General features: G+C 37.2%; 2 protein-coding genes across 3 annotated transcripts in view; one reads left to right on the top strand and one right to left on the bottom strand.

The window, feature by feature from the left end:
* Nucleotides 1–17129, top strand: part of nonC (serine/threonine-protein kinase Smg1) — a 358879-nt gene that overhangs the window by 121062 nt on the left and 220688 nt on the right. The gene's annotated exons all lie outside the window — the stretch shown is intronic.
* The window catches only part of mAChR-C (muscarinic Acetylcholine Receptor, C-type), a 30186-nt gene continuing 25801 nt past the window's right edge, over nt 12745–17129 (bottom strand). The window contains exon 3 of the mRNA XM_081753047.1: nt 12745–13387. Within this exon, the coding sequence (XP_081609173.1) occupies nt 12763–13387 (625 nt within the window). The 3' untranslated portion in view covers nt 12745–12762. The remainder of the gene's footprint in view (nt 13388–17129) is intronic.

Below are 17129 nucleotides of genomic sequence, written 5' to 3'. Positions count from 1 at the left end.
CCGGGACCGCTCGCACAGAAGGCGAGAGCGTTAGCGACTACGCTACGCAGGGCCACTTCTCTCAACTCGAGTGCGCGGAAATCTTTTATTGGTGGTTCTTTATTGGACTTAAGGAAGAGAAGAGTTTGGCAAACGTAATAAGGAAGAGAAGAGTTTAGCAAACGTAATACGAAAGAAAGCAAATTTTAAGATTCTAAATATGTAATTATTAACTTTTTTTAAAAAAATACAAAAATTAAATCAATATTTTTTAATTAACATTAAGAAAATTATTAACAGTTCGTCTGATTCCTTCATTTCCTAGCTTTCTTATATAATACAAAAATTAGATCAACATTAGATCAGAAGTACAAGAATCGTGAACAAGCGAAAAATCAATCCATGACGAGGTTAGGCAACAAATGCCACAAACGCATTAAACCATTTAATTTAGATGAATAAATAGGATAGAAAATAGATAGATAAATGAGATGAGATAAAGATAGAAGTGTAGGAAAAGTATATATCTTGATTCGCGCTTAGTTTTCAGTGCCTAGCTTACTTTATATTTCGTAAATTGTGAGTTTTACTATGTACCTCGCGCCCAATCGTCTGGCGCCTAAACGGCTTCGCGCCCAAACGGCAGCGCCGAAACGTCCGCGCCCAAATGGTGGCGCCCAAACGTCCTGTCCCGCACTGAACTGATATATGTTGGGCTGTACATTTCGGTCCAAGTCCCCTAATGTTCTTTTGGGCCTCGTGCATCATGCCCTTGTACGGATCATCATCGTGACATGCTATCATTGCAACGAGCTATGTCGTTTTAAGTTGGGTAATGAGCTGCTACATTGGTAGGTAATGCTTAGGAGCGCTCTCTACCTGACCTACTACCTGTATTATTACTTCTTGTGCTATTACTTGCAGGGAAGTTAGAGCGTATACCGTAATCCGTTATGTAATGCTTGGAAAAAGGTCGCGAAGATGTCGGCGAGCTAAATTGATCTTGGTTCCTGCGTGTCTTTGGACACTGGTTTATTTTTGCTTATTGCATAGGATTGCCAGTTCAGATTGTGTTGTTACCTCGAGCATTTGACGTATTCTCGTGAGATGACCCGAATACTCGGATAACGTGGAGCATCTTGCACTGTTACCTTGTGATTTAAGACTTGTTTTGAAGAACGACACCGTTCTTGTTGTTACAAAGTTCTTGCCGTTATTCATGCTAATAACTTCGGCAATATTTTCGAAGTGTCTTATTTCTTTCTGTTTATCTAATGTTATTTCTCGTACCTTTACCTTATCACCTATAGTTATTTATTATAGTACTTTTTTTCTTTTTTTTTTTAAATTTCGCTCTGACTGACGCCCCAGTAAATTGCGATGCATGTTAGGATGCTGACAAGACAGTTAACAGGTTCTAAACATTCTGTGTCTTAAAATGATCCCAGAAATGCTTAATGGGATTCCTATATGAAGTATAGATAAGCTACACTAGTAGGATATCAAAATCGTGATTGGATTAGGATTTAGATTTCTGGGCTCTCGGCATCTATAGCTATGTTAACCCATCACGTACGACGTCCCTCGGCGATCACACTATCCAAGGAAAGGGGAGGAAGGAAGCGACCTGGGACTTGTATGTTAGGTACCATCCTAGTGTGAATGAGGGAAACCTCACTCAGGATGGCTGACCTAAAAGAAGCTTTTACATTTTTTTCGACCGACTGTCTCCACCGGGAATCGAACCCAGGACCGCTCGCATCAAAGACGAGAACGTTAGCGACTACGCTATGGGGGAAGGGGCATGATATCAAAATCGAGAAGGGTATAAATGACTATATGTACACAACGAAACCCGACTTATTGTTCATAATAGTGAAGTCTGCTCGAAATATAGACCGAGTAGTTCCAGTATAGATTGAAAGAAGTTCTGTGCTGTTTTTGGTAACGCTATTCATGATTTCAAGATGTAAGAGGTCGGCATCGCTGCTGATGTCTAGAACAATGATTGACATTGTGCAATCTGTTTCATACAGTTTGGTTAGACAGAGGACGTTTTATAAATCCTAAGAAGTCACTATGCAGTGTGAAACCAATGCGCAGGGAGTTCCTCCGAATCAAAAGTGACAGAAATGACTGCAGTTGCAGCCCGTCGATGAAATTCTGCAAAGCAAATAATAAATGACATTAATTGTATTCATATTACTATTTCAAGTACTTACCGTGTCGTTTTAATTCATTATGGCACAGTAGGCAACTTCCCTCGCTGATAATCCTTCGTCGCCTGACTGGTATGTAAATTGACTGTTAATTGTGCGGATCCAAGGACGTCCGTTTGTATATCTTGCAGATTGTGTGGCAGATTAAGGTATCCTTAAACAGTGTAGATACATATCAAAGCAGACTGTTGCAATTGATCCGAGGTCAGCCCAGTACAAATTTCTGAATTCGCTTTTTTGCGTAGTATAACGTCTACAAACATTCACCATAGGACTACCGTATATTTTCTTTTTAGTATTAACGACTCCAACTAACATGCTTCTTTTTAATTTTATTTTTTTCAGACTTGTGGCTTTGTGTATAGGTTTGTTTATATTTAGCTTCGGTTTAATATGAAGATTTACGCAGAAAGATTTTAACGGAAGTAATAAAAACTTACTATTATTATAAGAAGAAATGAATTTAGCGTGAGTACATGATGGTTGGTTGAGTTGAACCAGGAAGGCTACATGAAACGTAGTCCTACAGCTTAACGTGGGATCCGAACTACATGAACGTCCCGCCGGGATTCGTACCCGGGTTCCTCGCGCCAAAAAGAGCGTGAGCACATGAAAATCACTACAAAAGATATTTGCATTTTCCACATTCTAGAATGTGATTTGTTTTTGAAACCAGAAGCTTACCTAAAAAATGAATTTACATGGTAAATTTTCTTGCCGTGTTTTTAACTTTGTACAATCCGCGGCAAAAAACCTGCAACATGAGGATATAAGTTTATTGTGAAACTACGCCTAACAGCACAGGGAATGAACATAACGTCTAAGTGGAACGAATCACGCCAGGATAAACCTCGGCCTCCTCCCGTGCACACTTATTTTGGAGCAAAAGACTTCGTCATTTCACAATAAACTTATATGCTCATGTTGCAGGTTTTTTGCCGCGGATTGTACATTTCTTCCCATGGCCGTAACTATGTAGTACTAGAATATTTGCATAATAAATCTACCAATAGCTTTATTCTTGGAGTAATCAAATCACCGTACTGAGTTCCTTCGTAATTTTTTTGTTTAGTATGAGGAATACGGTAATTTGGTCTTCAACAAGAAGTGTTCCTGGTTTTAATCCAGATCATATGTGTTTATGGTGGACAGATACAGGGTCGCGTCATTAGGTTTAGTGTTTCCACCAACCCTTCTCAGATTTCTCCTATAATTTTCCTTTATCATCTGTCTTCTATAGCCAACAGAACGTTAGTAAATGAAAATATTTGAAATATACTCTTAACATGAAGAATAGCGGCGTAATAGACTGGTGACAGTTATTTAGGATTCTTGCATTGCGGATAGGATAGTTTTTCATCTTTCTTTATACATGAATTTCCCAAAGGAAAACTGGAGTGAACCAGGCCGTAAAGAATCGTGTAAATTTAACATTAGGCGTAAAGTGTCGCAGTATGTTAGCAGGTAAAAACTTAGAAGGTGGCTGATTTGAGTCTTATACGGACAGTTATATCATCGAGTAACTAATTAATAAAAAAGCATCCGTAGTGAAATCAACTACTTTCAGTGTATACGAATTGTGTAACTAACAGTTTTGTTTCCTTACCAATAAATCAAGTGATTTTATACGTTGGACTTACGTTACTATTTTTAAGCGTTAATCTGGCTATTTACTGTCAGTAGAGAAATGCATTTTATTTGTCTGTATAACAATAGTTAAGGTCCGGTTAAGGAAAAATAATTTAAGTAAGGACATTGGTTTAAAATATCGTTTGGAGGTCATTATACACTTGAAATAATGTATGAGTGAAGTAATTTTGCCTCGCCCGTTGTCAAAGAAAGTGCAGAGTTCCGAAAGTTACATGTTCGGTTTCAAACAATACGTCTGCTAGGCAAAGAAAGCACAGTTTGGTGTATATTTCAATGCATTTCTTTGCAGGTGCGTTTTCTTATGTTTGTTTAACTAACTTATACTTTGTGGTTTGCTCTTTCAAAAATACAAATAAAATCACTGTTCTCGATCTTGTATGTTAACGTTTGTATCTGCAAAAACGAAATCATTGAAGTTCCATATGTAGCACATTTCTGTGGAAATCACTGGAATTATTAGCCGGAAGTATTGGTGAAAATTTGAACTTTCCATAAGGGAAGAGGGGAAAGGAATTTTCGGCTAAGGAAAGGTACTAAGTGTAATTTTAGAAAACTGCACTAGATATCGATGCTGTATAAAATTCGAAACCTCCAATTAGCAACCAAGAACGTGATACGAGATAATGATAAGGGTGGCTGGCTTCTCAGAGAACTTTTTTTTCGGGGGGAGTTTAGCTGTTCATCATTCTTAAACCGATGCTCCCCCAGCTACATTTCAATATGTATGTGTGTTTGAACAAATGGAAGTTAGCGTGTAGTCAAACGACTTGTGATTATTGCACCGTTATTCCGTTTTCCTCTCATTCACCACTTCAGGACAACCTTCTTTGAGAAGGAATGCAAAATTCCTCTCGTATCTCAAAATGCTTGCATAGTGGGGACTGAGTCTAAAAGTAGCTTGATACTTTATTCATTCAAAACTTAGGCGTTCTCACATTGATGAGCACGAGTTGTTTTTAAAAGCCCGTCTTGGAAAAGATATGCGTATATAGGTTTAAAAAAGAATGAAAGCGAATTTTTGAAGGTAAAGAATGTTAGAATAAATAGGGTGTCCTTTGCAATGTAAGATGTTAGAAGGGAAATCCTTGCGAATATGTTGATGTGTGTAGAGCGATGATTGTTAACGATGGATTAAGGAATGGTGGTTGGATACGTATAGGAATAGATGCCTAGTATTAGGGAAAGATCAAGAGAATACTTGACGATAATAAGGACTTTTGTATTGTACATATTGGATATATATATTCTTGGATAGTGAAGAAATATTTTTCGAAAGAGGATGAGTTTCTTATGTAAGCTTAGTTTGGAAATTCGTTTTTGAAAAGCTTACGAACTTTTAGGCTGTTCTACCTTGTTGAAATTCATATCTTAATTCTCATCAAAGTTGATATATAACCAGAACAAATTGCCCTGTTCTCTTTCCATTTTGTCATTGCAGGAGGAGAAATGATGTGATATGAATTCGTTCAGGGAAATAATCGTTTATGTAATATGCAATGTCGTTTAAACTTCTTCCACTACAATACACATATTTGGTGTCATTCAGAGAATGTTTCCTGTTCTTTTAGCCGCCAGGAGTCTGCAATGTCAATCATATTTATAATTCTTTCATCTTAAGCAATAGTAAAAAGTCGTGTTAGTCATAATTCTATTTCAGTCTTGTAAAGTGAGTTACTATATAAAATTATACATTGCTGTATTTAACTGACACCAACGTTGTTTCTAAAATACATTTAAGTTTCCTTTCCTGCAAGAGAGGCCTGACGAAAACCACTGTAGCTATTGTACAGAGCGATTTATAGTGACGATTCAGTGAGAGAAACTTCTAGGAAGCCACCATCGAAAATAATTTATTTGATAGCTCTACATTCTGGCTGTCGCCTGCTATCGAAGTTTCCATTGTATGAAAAGTATAGCTGGGTGCCTAGTCTTGATGCAGCCATATTGATTTAACTTTCTTTCGTACAGACAAGATAATGTCATGGCCATAAATTGGAGTCAGTGTGTTAGCCTTATAATAATTTGAATTTACCATGGAATTTATGACGACATGATTTGTCAGTTATAACAGAAACCAGCAACGAACATGAATCCGTTGTCAAAACTTTCTCTACGTTCACAGTATCATCTTTGTACAAAATTAACTGCGGCCTATTAGTCATTCAGACATTAGCGTGTCGTTATTTAAGGTCGATCTTACGTTGCATTCCTCAGCACCAATGTTCACTACACATATCACGGATAAATTGAGCTCTAATGAATTTCTGCTTCACTCTAAGTTTGTCATGGCCGGCATTGTAACAGATCGTGCATCGAAAATTGCTGTCGATGAAGGAAGAGAGTTCCATCTCTCCATACCCAGCACGTTTCTGTGTTCGCTGCTCACTGTTCAGGTCCATCAGCGCTGGCAGCGTGAGTCGAATCAGACTGTCGGTAATAAATATATAATCGCCTGGTATCGGGTCGCTGTTCGGGTACCATTTATTTATATAACTGTTTTCCGGGGTCCTGTCAGTGAGTATTATCCGGATACCTGGACTTACCTGGGTAAGGCGTTGAAGGACATCTCCTAAAAGGGATAACAAAATTATCTCTAAATTTCGTTCCCGGTCTCAATAATGAGATGGGTATTAGGCACCGAGAGATTCGAATGTCTCGTCTCGAAAACCTCAGGGACGATCAGACGGTCACTCAGACCACAACGCACACAAACATTATTGATATACACAACAAAAACACACTGGATTAAACGACACTATGCTTATTTATTAAAATACTATTTAAAGAAAAAATATAACGGATTAGAAAAATAATCACAATACTCAACACTGCTTATGCATAATTATTTCCTTTAATAAAATCACACTTTACTTTCTCACTATACTTTAGCCCTTTGTCACTTTATATATTAGGATTGAAGATTAAGATAATGATTCCATTAGATATACTTTTCTCACACCACTAATGCACTTGGGGGATTAGCATTGGGGAAATGTCGCCGGGATAATCCCACGAAGTAATATAGTTGCTGCTCCAAACAATCCTGAAATGTCGACGTTAATCTTCAGTAAAAATAGGTAGTCTCCAAAGTGGAATGACAATGTTTGAGGGCGCGTTTATAACTTATACGCACAAGGTGTGTGAACCTGGGTTTCACTGATTGGGGCTAGCCATGATTAAGTCCTTCACTGGCTAATAACGTATACCCCTTAGCACAACATTATACTTGATGCTTGACGCAGCGTGCGTGGTTGCTGCCTTGAAACGTGGAGTAACACTCCTCGAACTTAGTTCGAGATACGAGCTGCATTGATCCACTGATCAATGTTGGAAGTTCATTCTCAAGCACTCATGTTAAATCACCTGTATCTACATGCAAATAGAGTATTAAAAAGAGTTGACGTTAATTTTAGCTCACTGGCCACGACGCACAAGATATTGCGATAACTTGACTGTGGGAACATTTAGATAACGAACTGCTAAAGCGTTATGGCTGACGTCTCCTTGGTGCTCAAGACACCTGGTGTGCGCTCTGGGTCGCAGTATTTCCATGAATGATTGGAGAATACACATAATTCAGTTGCAAATAACCATGGAACATAGTTTTTGCGTATTACTAAGGGAGAAACACTGAAAACCTTCGTTGCTCACTGAAATGTTCTCACCACAAAGCAACGTTTTAAATATATAAATGAATAGACGATAAAGACTTCTTTGTTCAATTGCGTGGGAAAGAAGCAATTCCCACCGAAGAAAGAACTTATTTGCATCGCAGAATAAAGTATAAATCGAAAAAAATAATTACACTTTCCAAAATATACAGAGCGTCCACAAAAAATACTTCTATAACCTGGTGACTGTTATAATTACAAGTACTCAAACCTGAACTACGAATCCCGGTATCTTTGCGACAAGAGGAACGAATTCTAATTCGGCTTCACATCGAACATTTACACTTAGCACATGGATTTCTACTTCGTGGCACAGACTCTTCATTGTGTACGGCTTGTAGAGCAACACAAAGTATTCAACGTCTGCTTGTGGATAGTCCTCGTCATGGTCAGTTTCGAACTGATTTTGTCCTACCTACCAGCAGACTTAACCAACACTGCTGCGAGATGACCACCGAACGATCTCTCAAGTTTTTGTTTCTTTGCCACCTCATGTGCTACTCGCATTGTAATTGTCCTAGTGTTTATCTCACTTCCTCCTATGTGTTTGTCCTCTTCCTATTGTAACTATATAGGTACTTCGTTTCCAATTCCTGCGACAGCTTCGACATATATTTGACTTTTCTTTTATCTTTTACACTAAACCAAATCACTTACCGTAACAGCTCCTTTGTGGGCCTGAGCCACCCCAACGCCATCTGTTAACGACCAGTTGAACTACGTCTAGCTTAGTGACGAACACGTGGTCAGCGTCTCTATCAGGCGTCTCAGGAGCTTTCTAGACCTAGTGGCTGTTACACGTTTTTTGTTTAATTCACGTGACTCCCCAGTTTGCCTCACGACGTTGGGTGAACGCCGCGACGGTGTCTCCATCTTTCGCGACGTTGGTAACCACTAGACTACGATGTCTCCATCTTTGACACTATCTTGGACTTTTTTTTTTTTAGCCCTTACGTTGTAGCCCCGGCAAAAGATTAATATCTCAGTGTGTTATTAATTTTACCGTTGTGCTTTTGTCACTATGTTTGCATGTTTTCTGTATATACTGTGCTTTTTTGTGCTAGACTCGTTAGTGAATTTTACACATTGTCGGATGTGAAAAGAATTGAATATGTTAAAGTCTTAAGCAATGTGTACGTACTATTATGAAAGATACAATTAATCCTTCGTAAGTGTACTTTTAATTCGTATACGAGGTTAATTTTGATATAAGGAACAGCAGTATTTACGTTTAGCAGATTCCAAGCGAGGGACTATGAGTAGAAAGTTTGGTTTTGTTTCTTATCATGTTATGTGAAGTAAAGAGTAGTAACTTATCCGATTTTATATATATATATATATATATATATATATATATATATATATATATATATATATATATATATATATATATATATGTTGTTTTAAAACAACACCGACAACGTTCGGAAGGTGATTGTTAACACCACGATAAGGCAAAAAGTATAGACGAACCTGAGAGCAGAAATCCGTCATTTCGGAGTTACAGGCTGGCGAAAACATGCAAAAATGAACTTTAAAGGTCCATAGCTCCAATACTGTGGGACCTACCGTAGTCGGGTCAAGACTTTACTGAGGAACTAATAAGTGCGCTATCCAAAAATACATGTTTCAAAATCCTGCGGTACTCACGCAACAATTTTGATAGAGTAAGTTTGGCTACGGCCATATGATTTGAAGTACTAACCAACCTCTATAAAAATTATTGTGGTAGTACCCGCAGGATTCTGAAGCATGGATATTTGGATATGACATATGCTGGTTCCTAACTGAAGTCTTGATCCGACTACAGTGCGTCCCATAGTTTGATAACTATGAACCTCTAAAGTTCATTTATTCATGTAAGCAAAAGCCTTGTATTCATCACAAGAAAGAGTAGTGTAAATACAAGCCTTTTGCTTACATTTCTTTCTAAGTATCATCATCGCTTGCAATACTGTGATATTCATTTTTTAATGTTTTCGGCAGCCTATAATTCCGAAATAACGGATTTCTGCATCCAGGTTTGTCGATAGTTTTTGTCTTATTTTGGTGTCAGGAATCACCTCCCAAACGTTGTCGGTGTTGTTTTGAAACACCCCTGTGTGTATATATAGAACCTGGGGATATTTCGACCATGACACCCTTTCTCCATTAAAAAATAAATTAATTAAAATGATGTAATTTGCAACATCGTTTAATTAGTTTAATTCTGTATTGAAACAGAGTATTATCTATCATCTAAGTTTTTGACTATGTAAAATTACAAAAACAGATACATAAAAATAAATAAATAAAGTAGAGAAATGAAACATCAAAGTTTATTTTAAGCACGTAACCGACAACTACCACACCAATATTTACATTTTTTAAGGTTAAGGTGAGGTAGTCTAATTTACTTTACTAAACTAAAGAAAGTAGAAATAATAAGACAAAAGTGAATAAAATAGATTTGCAGGTACAGAATAACACACTTTATCTCAGAAATTTTCTTCAGCAAATCTCTGTATGATAGCAGTAGGTAAAATGCTACTGCATCGTGAAATTACAGTCCCTCTCGGAAGTTTCTTGCATCAATTCCCCAGCAACTTCTGAATGATAGTAATAAGTAAAATACTGCAATTGGATGAAACTTTCATTCGTGTAAGGTCTTCAACGTTCTCTCATTGGGAGTATAAATGAACCAATTATACAAAGTAAAGTTGATGTAATGAAACTTGATTGAAGGAAATTGAAGACTTACGGGAGCATCACTGAGACAATTTCCTGAGAAATCAGAAGTAAAATACAGTGACTATTCCCAGGAATAACGTTTTTGGGAATCGTAATATATATAATCTAAAGTTCTAGCAGTTTCATAACGTGAAATTTCACATTATGTATTCTCCACCTAATATTTACACGTTATATGTATTCTCCACTTTTGTTTTAACATCAATATTGTTGAAACAGGGTGTCTATCGGTCACGAAAGTCATGAAAAAGTCACGAAATCAGAAAACGGTCATGAAAGTCAAGAAATTTAGCTTTTGGGTCAGGATTTTTTTAAATCTGTACAAATATAAGTACAGACTGAAAAAAATTTGCTGTATAAAACGTCAAAATTCACCACCAAAAATGTTGATGGTCGGCTTTAAACGCTACTAAATCACAAGCAAAGCACGCTTCTATCGCATTCATGAAAATTCAGTCTAATTCGCTCTTAAAATGTTACAAAATTTTATGGTTTGGTAAAGAAAAGGTCACGAAATATCATTTTGGAATTTTAGTAGACACCCTGTGAAAGATTAGACATAGATAAATTGATAGTTAAGATCGAGCAGAACAAAAAAAATGCTTGAGACTGAATTCTCATGCGTAGTTTTTGAGAAGCAATTTTTTTGTCACTAAAAAGTAGGTTGTTCGTTGCCAGTTCGGTATAGGTAATAGTTTGTGTTCTGCTGAAATAGATTGCCTGTCTGTTTATTTACTTTGTATGAAAAACTGTACACTTTTAAGTTGCGGATTGTACAGTCAGCGACAAAAGTTCTTTCCGTTTGGTAAAATTTATTTTGGAAATAATGGCGGTATGACGGGAACGTACAGAAGATTACATTCTTCTTAATTTAGTGAAAACTACTGAAATTCTTACTCCATTCTGAAGTTGCTTACGAAACTAATAATTTCATGAAATGAAAAGAACTTTTGTCGCTGACTATACCTGCTGTTTGATTACTCCGAACGATGGCAACACTTACTACTTGTAAATAATAACTATTATAACTGAATTGCATTAGTACATCCTAGAGTCCGCTTGAAAGACATCAGCACCGCTTATCTACGATCTTGCGGGACACGGTGGAGAGCATTTACCTCTGGTGCGTGAGGTCCTTGCTTCGATCCCCGGCCAAATAATTTTGTGGTGGACAACATCGTGTTTGTGGGTATTCTCGGGGTACTTCTGTTTCCTCCCATTTTCTCATTTCACCAATCCTTCCATCATTCACTTACTTTAACTTTCATCCGCTAGTGCCCGCGGCAAATTGACCGTCATTTTTAGTTTTTGTGTGCCATTCTTCCCAGAGCTCTAAGATTATGACTGGAGGGAGTGTGTATTCTCTATTTACACTCCCGCTCTCTAAATTATGTGTGGTTGCAGTCTAACCAGCGACTATTTCCAGCTCAACACAATCCCAAAGTTGATGGTGGAGGGTGGACGGCCAATCTGCCGCGAGTGCAAGCGAAAACGTGAATTTTTTATTGCGCATTTACGTAAAAATGTAAGTAAAAGTTTCGTTATTTTTCATTGGCTGCTTCATTTTTAACTGCTCTAACATCAAAAATAATAAAAGACGACCATATCTGTACGAGTTAGCATTAGAGCTAATGAATGAAAACCTGAAAGCTCGTTCTAAAATCTCACCCCCCCCCCCCCCAAAAAAAAAATGCTGGTGTTCGTAACACAATACAGAAAGCGAACTACCGATGATGAACCACTCCAACCAATCCGAAGAGATATTTGCTACATCTGCGAGTCAAGAAAAAACAACAGAATTCGCCTTGATTGTAAAGATTGTGGTTGGCCTAAAAATGTCTGCAAAAACCATTCAACCATTACTATTACTTGCAATCAGTGGCGTATTTAGGGGGGGGGCTTCCGGGCTTAAGCCCCCCCCCAAATCTTACTTACTATAGTAAAGTATATGAAATATCTTGCAGAATTTTCACATTTTCAGGCAAAGCCCTCCCCGAAAGTTAGCAAAGCTCCCCCCGAAAGAAAATCGTAAATACGCCACTGCTTGCAATATATGCCTGCAATCTCACAACGAGGACAATGACGTGGGTGTTGATTAGGTTAGATTCTGTTCTTTCGTGTTTTCTTCACTGTGTATTCATTCATATTTAGCAGTGTTATAATTTAATTTAAATATATAATCTTGGTCAACAGTGATTTGGTTTGATTTACTAAACCTAATTCAAAACATAGCTCTGCATCATGCACAATGTTGAAAAACGTGAATAATCGATGACGGCCAAATTGCCATCGGCGCGAGCGGAAACTTGAATTGGCAGTGCCCGAGCGGATGAAGGTTAATCATCTTCTCCCTTAGCGTAAAAGGCACAAACGTGGGACGTTAAATTGAAAGATTTCATTTTCCATCCTACGATCTTCTATTTTAAACCATTTAGTTAACATCCATACAGTTAATTACAAAATAAGACATGCGTATTAAGCTGTGTATAGATTTATTTGGTTTGCGATACAAATTAGAGACTGCTGCTGTCTTCAAGCTTGGGCGTTCTGCAACTTAATGCACTAATAACAGACACTCTCTGTTTGAACGTGGAATGAAGTTCAAAATCTGGAGATGAATTCATTGATCTACATTGTAACATTTGCAAGAACGCATACTTAAAGTCCCTGTTTTTCCAAGCATAAATAATGGGGTTTAAACAAGAGTTGGACATGGCTACGTAAAACATTATCCTATACAATCGCTCCATTTCGATTCGATCTTTCTGTATAATGGATTGAATTGAGATCACCGTCATAAAGGGTAGCCAGGCGACTACAAAACACCCAACTATTAGAGTCACGACATGCATCGATTTGGTCCCTTCGTTAGTGGTATAGTTCACATTTGAATTGCGATGGCGCAGTACGTGTCTTTTAGCTTCTTTGTGAATTTTCCAGTAAATGAAAATCATCACCACAGATAGCAAAAGGAATAATGGGGTAAGGATTCCCACAATGTAAAGTTGTTTCATCACTATGGTCAGTTCACAGCACACACAACCGTCCGCACTTTCTTCCCAGTGATTCCAGTAAAGAGGAATAGTTGCAAGTATCAGGGAGAGTAGCCAACCAGCGCCGATTAGTAGTCGCGCTCTCCTGGAAAGAAAAGGAAACAGTAATTACATTTAACATAGCGGCTTATATCGAAGAAATACTAAACGCTTGCAAATGGATACCAGTAGAGTACGGTCAAAATTACTCAGTTCTTGCATATACGTATTCCTATTACCCAAATCTATGCCTTCACTTCTATTCCTGATTCGTAGTTTTCTAAATACCTTTTTGAACTGCAGAGGTTGGAAACGGGTCATTGCTTTAGTTCGTCTTGCTTAACCAGTTAACTAGCATGCTCCCCATTTGGGGATTTTCCTTTTTTGCCGTGGGTAAAAGTATTGGACATTTGCTATTATCCCTATTTGTGTTAGTTTTTTTTAATCATTTAGTATTATTGTCTATATATATATATATATAAGAAAAACAGAAACAACTGTGGATTGCATTTTTTAAAAAAAAAAGTCATATGAAGGTTGTCTAAAACGTACTGTATTTAGACGGGGCGAGCAGAAAACTATATTAAGCGTTTTCTACTCGGCGCGCAGGGACCTGCAGTAATGTGTTCCTGAGACTTGAATATTAGCCCAACAGAGTATGCCGAATTACTGGACAGGCCGGATTGTGGAGAATTTACTCCAAATTGAGTGAAAAATCGAGATACGAAGAAGTAGTACCATAAAAAATGTTAGATATACTAAGAGAAGTCAGAGGTTTTTTTGAGAAATTGTAAAGCAATGGCACAATCAAGATTTCGGTTTAATGCGAGAGACAACCATATTTCAGTTGGTGAACTGAAATTCTGCAGATGGCACTATTGCAGTTCTAGGAGAAAGTTCGGATGAGTGAGCCATTCTGGGACATTGGAACAATCAGTGCTTAACGTTATTGTCACTGACAAGACTTGAGGTGCACTATTCGCAGTTAAGCGGCCTAGATTTCTGACGTCTGGCATTCTGCGTTTGGACGACAGTGCGAGATAACACTCGGCGATGGGAACGCAAAACTATTTTACCACTATCCGTTGGGAGAGTCTTGCCCATTTGCCATCGCGCCCAATGACTTCCAGTTCTTTCCGCATTGAGGAAGATTCTTTAGAATTAATGAAGATGTAAAGACAGCCATGAAGTCGCTTTTCCTTATACAGTACATGTACTTTTTTAAAAAAAAAGAGGGTTAGGAGGATTAAACATTGAAAAGCGATATAAATTCCTCTTCCACGTCCTTGGTTCTTACGTGGGAAAATAAAATAAGTCTTGGTCTTTATTTTCTCAATATAGTATTTGTCTTGGCAGAAACACTTCTGTCCTTAACCACCAGGGAAACTTACTTTTTAGCTTTCTCTCGCAGTATAAATGAGAGATGGACAAAGCCGGCTTTCATTCCAGTTTTTCCAAAACGGTCAGGTTTTCACTGAAACCGGTTTTTGATAGAAAACCGAATCGGTTTTTGTTCCCACCACTAATATAAATCTTAAAATGTCTATAGATGGAGATTAACTTTTGAACATCACTCTCATGATATGAGTACAATTTGCTAGTTGAGTACATCCAACCAAGTTTTAAGATTAATTTATAGCTTTTTTGTATTCTGCGTCCGTTGTAAGAACCACACGTGATTGTAAACAAACTAACGATTACATCATTTCGCCAAGTCATTGGACACTTAAGTTGTCTATGTTTCATGTGTTCATCATGATCACCCATGCTGATTTAAGAACTGGCGCTAGGAGACGTTCAAATGCTAATCTGGATAGGTACTTTAAAAAAATGTTAATTTCGTTAAATATAATTATTTTAGCTTTCAGTAATAACCTGTACAAAATTTTAAAAACTGAGAATGAACTACTTTTTCTTGAGGATGTTTAATACGACAGTATTAGACAATCGGAATTTTAGCGCACCTGCATTTGTTTATATCAGATACGAATATACAGTCACGAACATTAATAAATGGAGGCTGAAACCATTATTTCTTATGGCTCCAACCTTCATTTATTAATGTTTGTGACTGTACAAGTGGATAGAATATGCAAGGTCTAGTCAATAAATAACCGGAAAACTTGTTTAAAAAATACAAAATTTCAATAAAGTTTGTGCTTCTTTGTTGTTTTCTGGTGGTGTCCTAGAACCATTATCAGATGGGTCTGGCACGCATGCCTCGCGAACAGGATGCTGGGAATCAGTGAAACAAGATGGCGGCATCATCTTTACAGATTTGCACCAACGTGCAGCAGCAGAGTGTCATTAGATTTCTGTTAGCCGAAGGGTTTGAACCAATCGACAGACTAACAGAAATGTAATGACATGCCACCATCTTGTTTCACTGATCTTCAGCATCCCGTTCGCGAGGCAGGCGTGCCAGGTCCATCTAATAATAGTTCTAAGACATCACCAAAAAATAATTAAGAAGCACAAACATCGTCGAAGTTCTGTTTATTTTATGCAACTTTTCCGATTATTTATTGAATGGACCTTGTAATATCGTGTTATGATTTAGTTCTAGGGTAGAAGTCGACTTTTCTTGAGAGCAAGGAAAGAAATCTGTGTGGAGAAGGAATCGACACATGCCTTTATTTGACAGACAATGGCGCGGTGAAAACCATACTCTATCTTAATTTCGGTAAAATTAGAAACAGCGAGAGAAAAATAAACTCATTGATTCTCGTTTTACTATGGTGGTAGACTGTCTGATGTAGAGGTTTACTGTTTTCATTGCTTTTCTCTTTCTCTTTTTCCGTGTTTCATCGTAGTAATTACTATAATTTGCCCTTTTCCCACTGTATATAACTATATTCAGTACTAACCAACAGCGAATTCTCCAAAAGTAGTATATGCTGAAAGTAGCAGTTCTTCGAGAAACAGAATTGATACTTTTAGTATTGCTTTATATGTGATTTTTTTTTTTTATTTATTTATTAAAGCTCCGCTTTAATTTTTGGAAGTAGAAGTTGGACCTTCAGCTTAATATGTGATCCGTATCAAATGCTACATATGTCTCTTATAAGGCCTTAAATATTTAATAAAATCTTATGCAAATAACAGCAGGTTCTATGTATAATCTAAAAATTGTGTTCCTCGTAGAACTAACAGAGAAATAAAGATTATATTTTGAAATGATTAATATCATATTTTTTTATATTTTATGACACTTTTCTTTTATTTTTTTATCATTATCAGTGTTATTTAAAAACCGCTTTTAATAAGATTTCATTAATTTTCCCGTGTTCTTAATGCTGTGCGTCAAATTTTACATTAACTTCCACAACCGAAAATCAGACTTATTGTATAATAGTGAAAATTGCTATTTTAATTTTAATCCGTTAACTTTTCTTAGGCTTTTGCTCTATACTAAAACCTGAAAATGAATGTGTTCTGCAATCAGGATTGTTAATAGTAACGGAACCCACAAGTATAAATGACATCTGAGTTTCTGCTCAGTGACCTCAATTCCGGGCGCGGTATGAAAAGAGGTTAAATTTTCTGATTTTTTTTTTAAAGTTTTCGGAATTTGTACCAGAAAATCTTTTCCTAAACCGAAACTGCTAGGTTATTGAAGTAGAAGCGAAATTACAGAGAAAAGAAAAGTACAAGATATGTTTAAAAAGTAAGAGACTGGCAACACTACATGAATCTGCAACGCTGCTGGCGCCACCTTCATACGGCAGTTAAGTTTACCTTTGGCGTTCACTCATTACAAGGTAGAACTTCTTCCAGTTATTGCACGATTGTTTAGAGCGTCAGTGAAGTTGTGTTTGTGAGATGCGTTACGGAAATGGGCCGGCAAA

Source organism: Thermobia domestica, chromosome 3 (genome assembly GCF_964235325.1).
Source record: "Thermobia domestica chromosome 3, izTheDome1.hap1.1, whole genome shotgun sequence".
Lineage (NCBI taxonomy): Eukaryota > Metazoa > Arthropoda > Insecta > Zygentoma > Lepismatidae > Thermobia > Thermobia domestica.
Note: the sequence above shows the minus strand (reverse complement) of the source record. Positions and strands in the feature narration are given on the sequence as shown.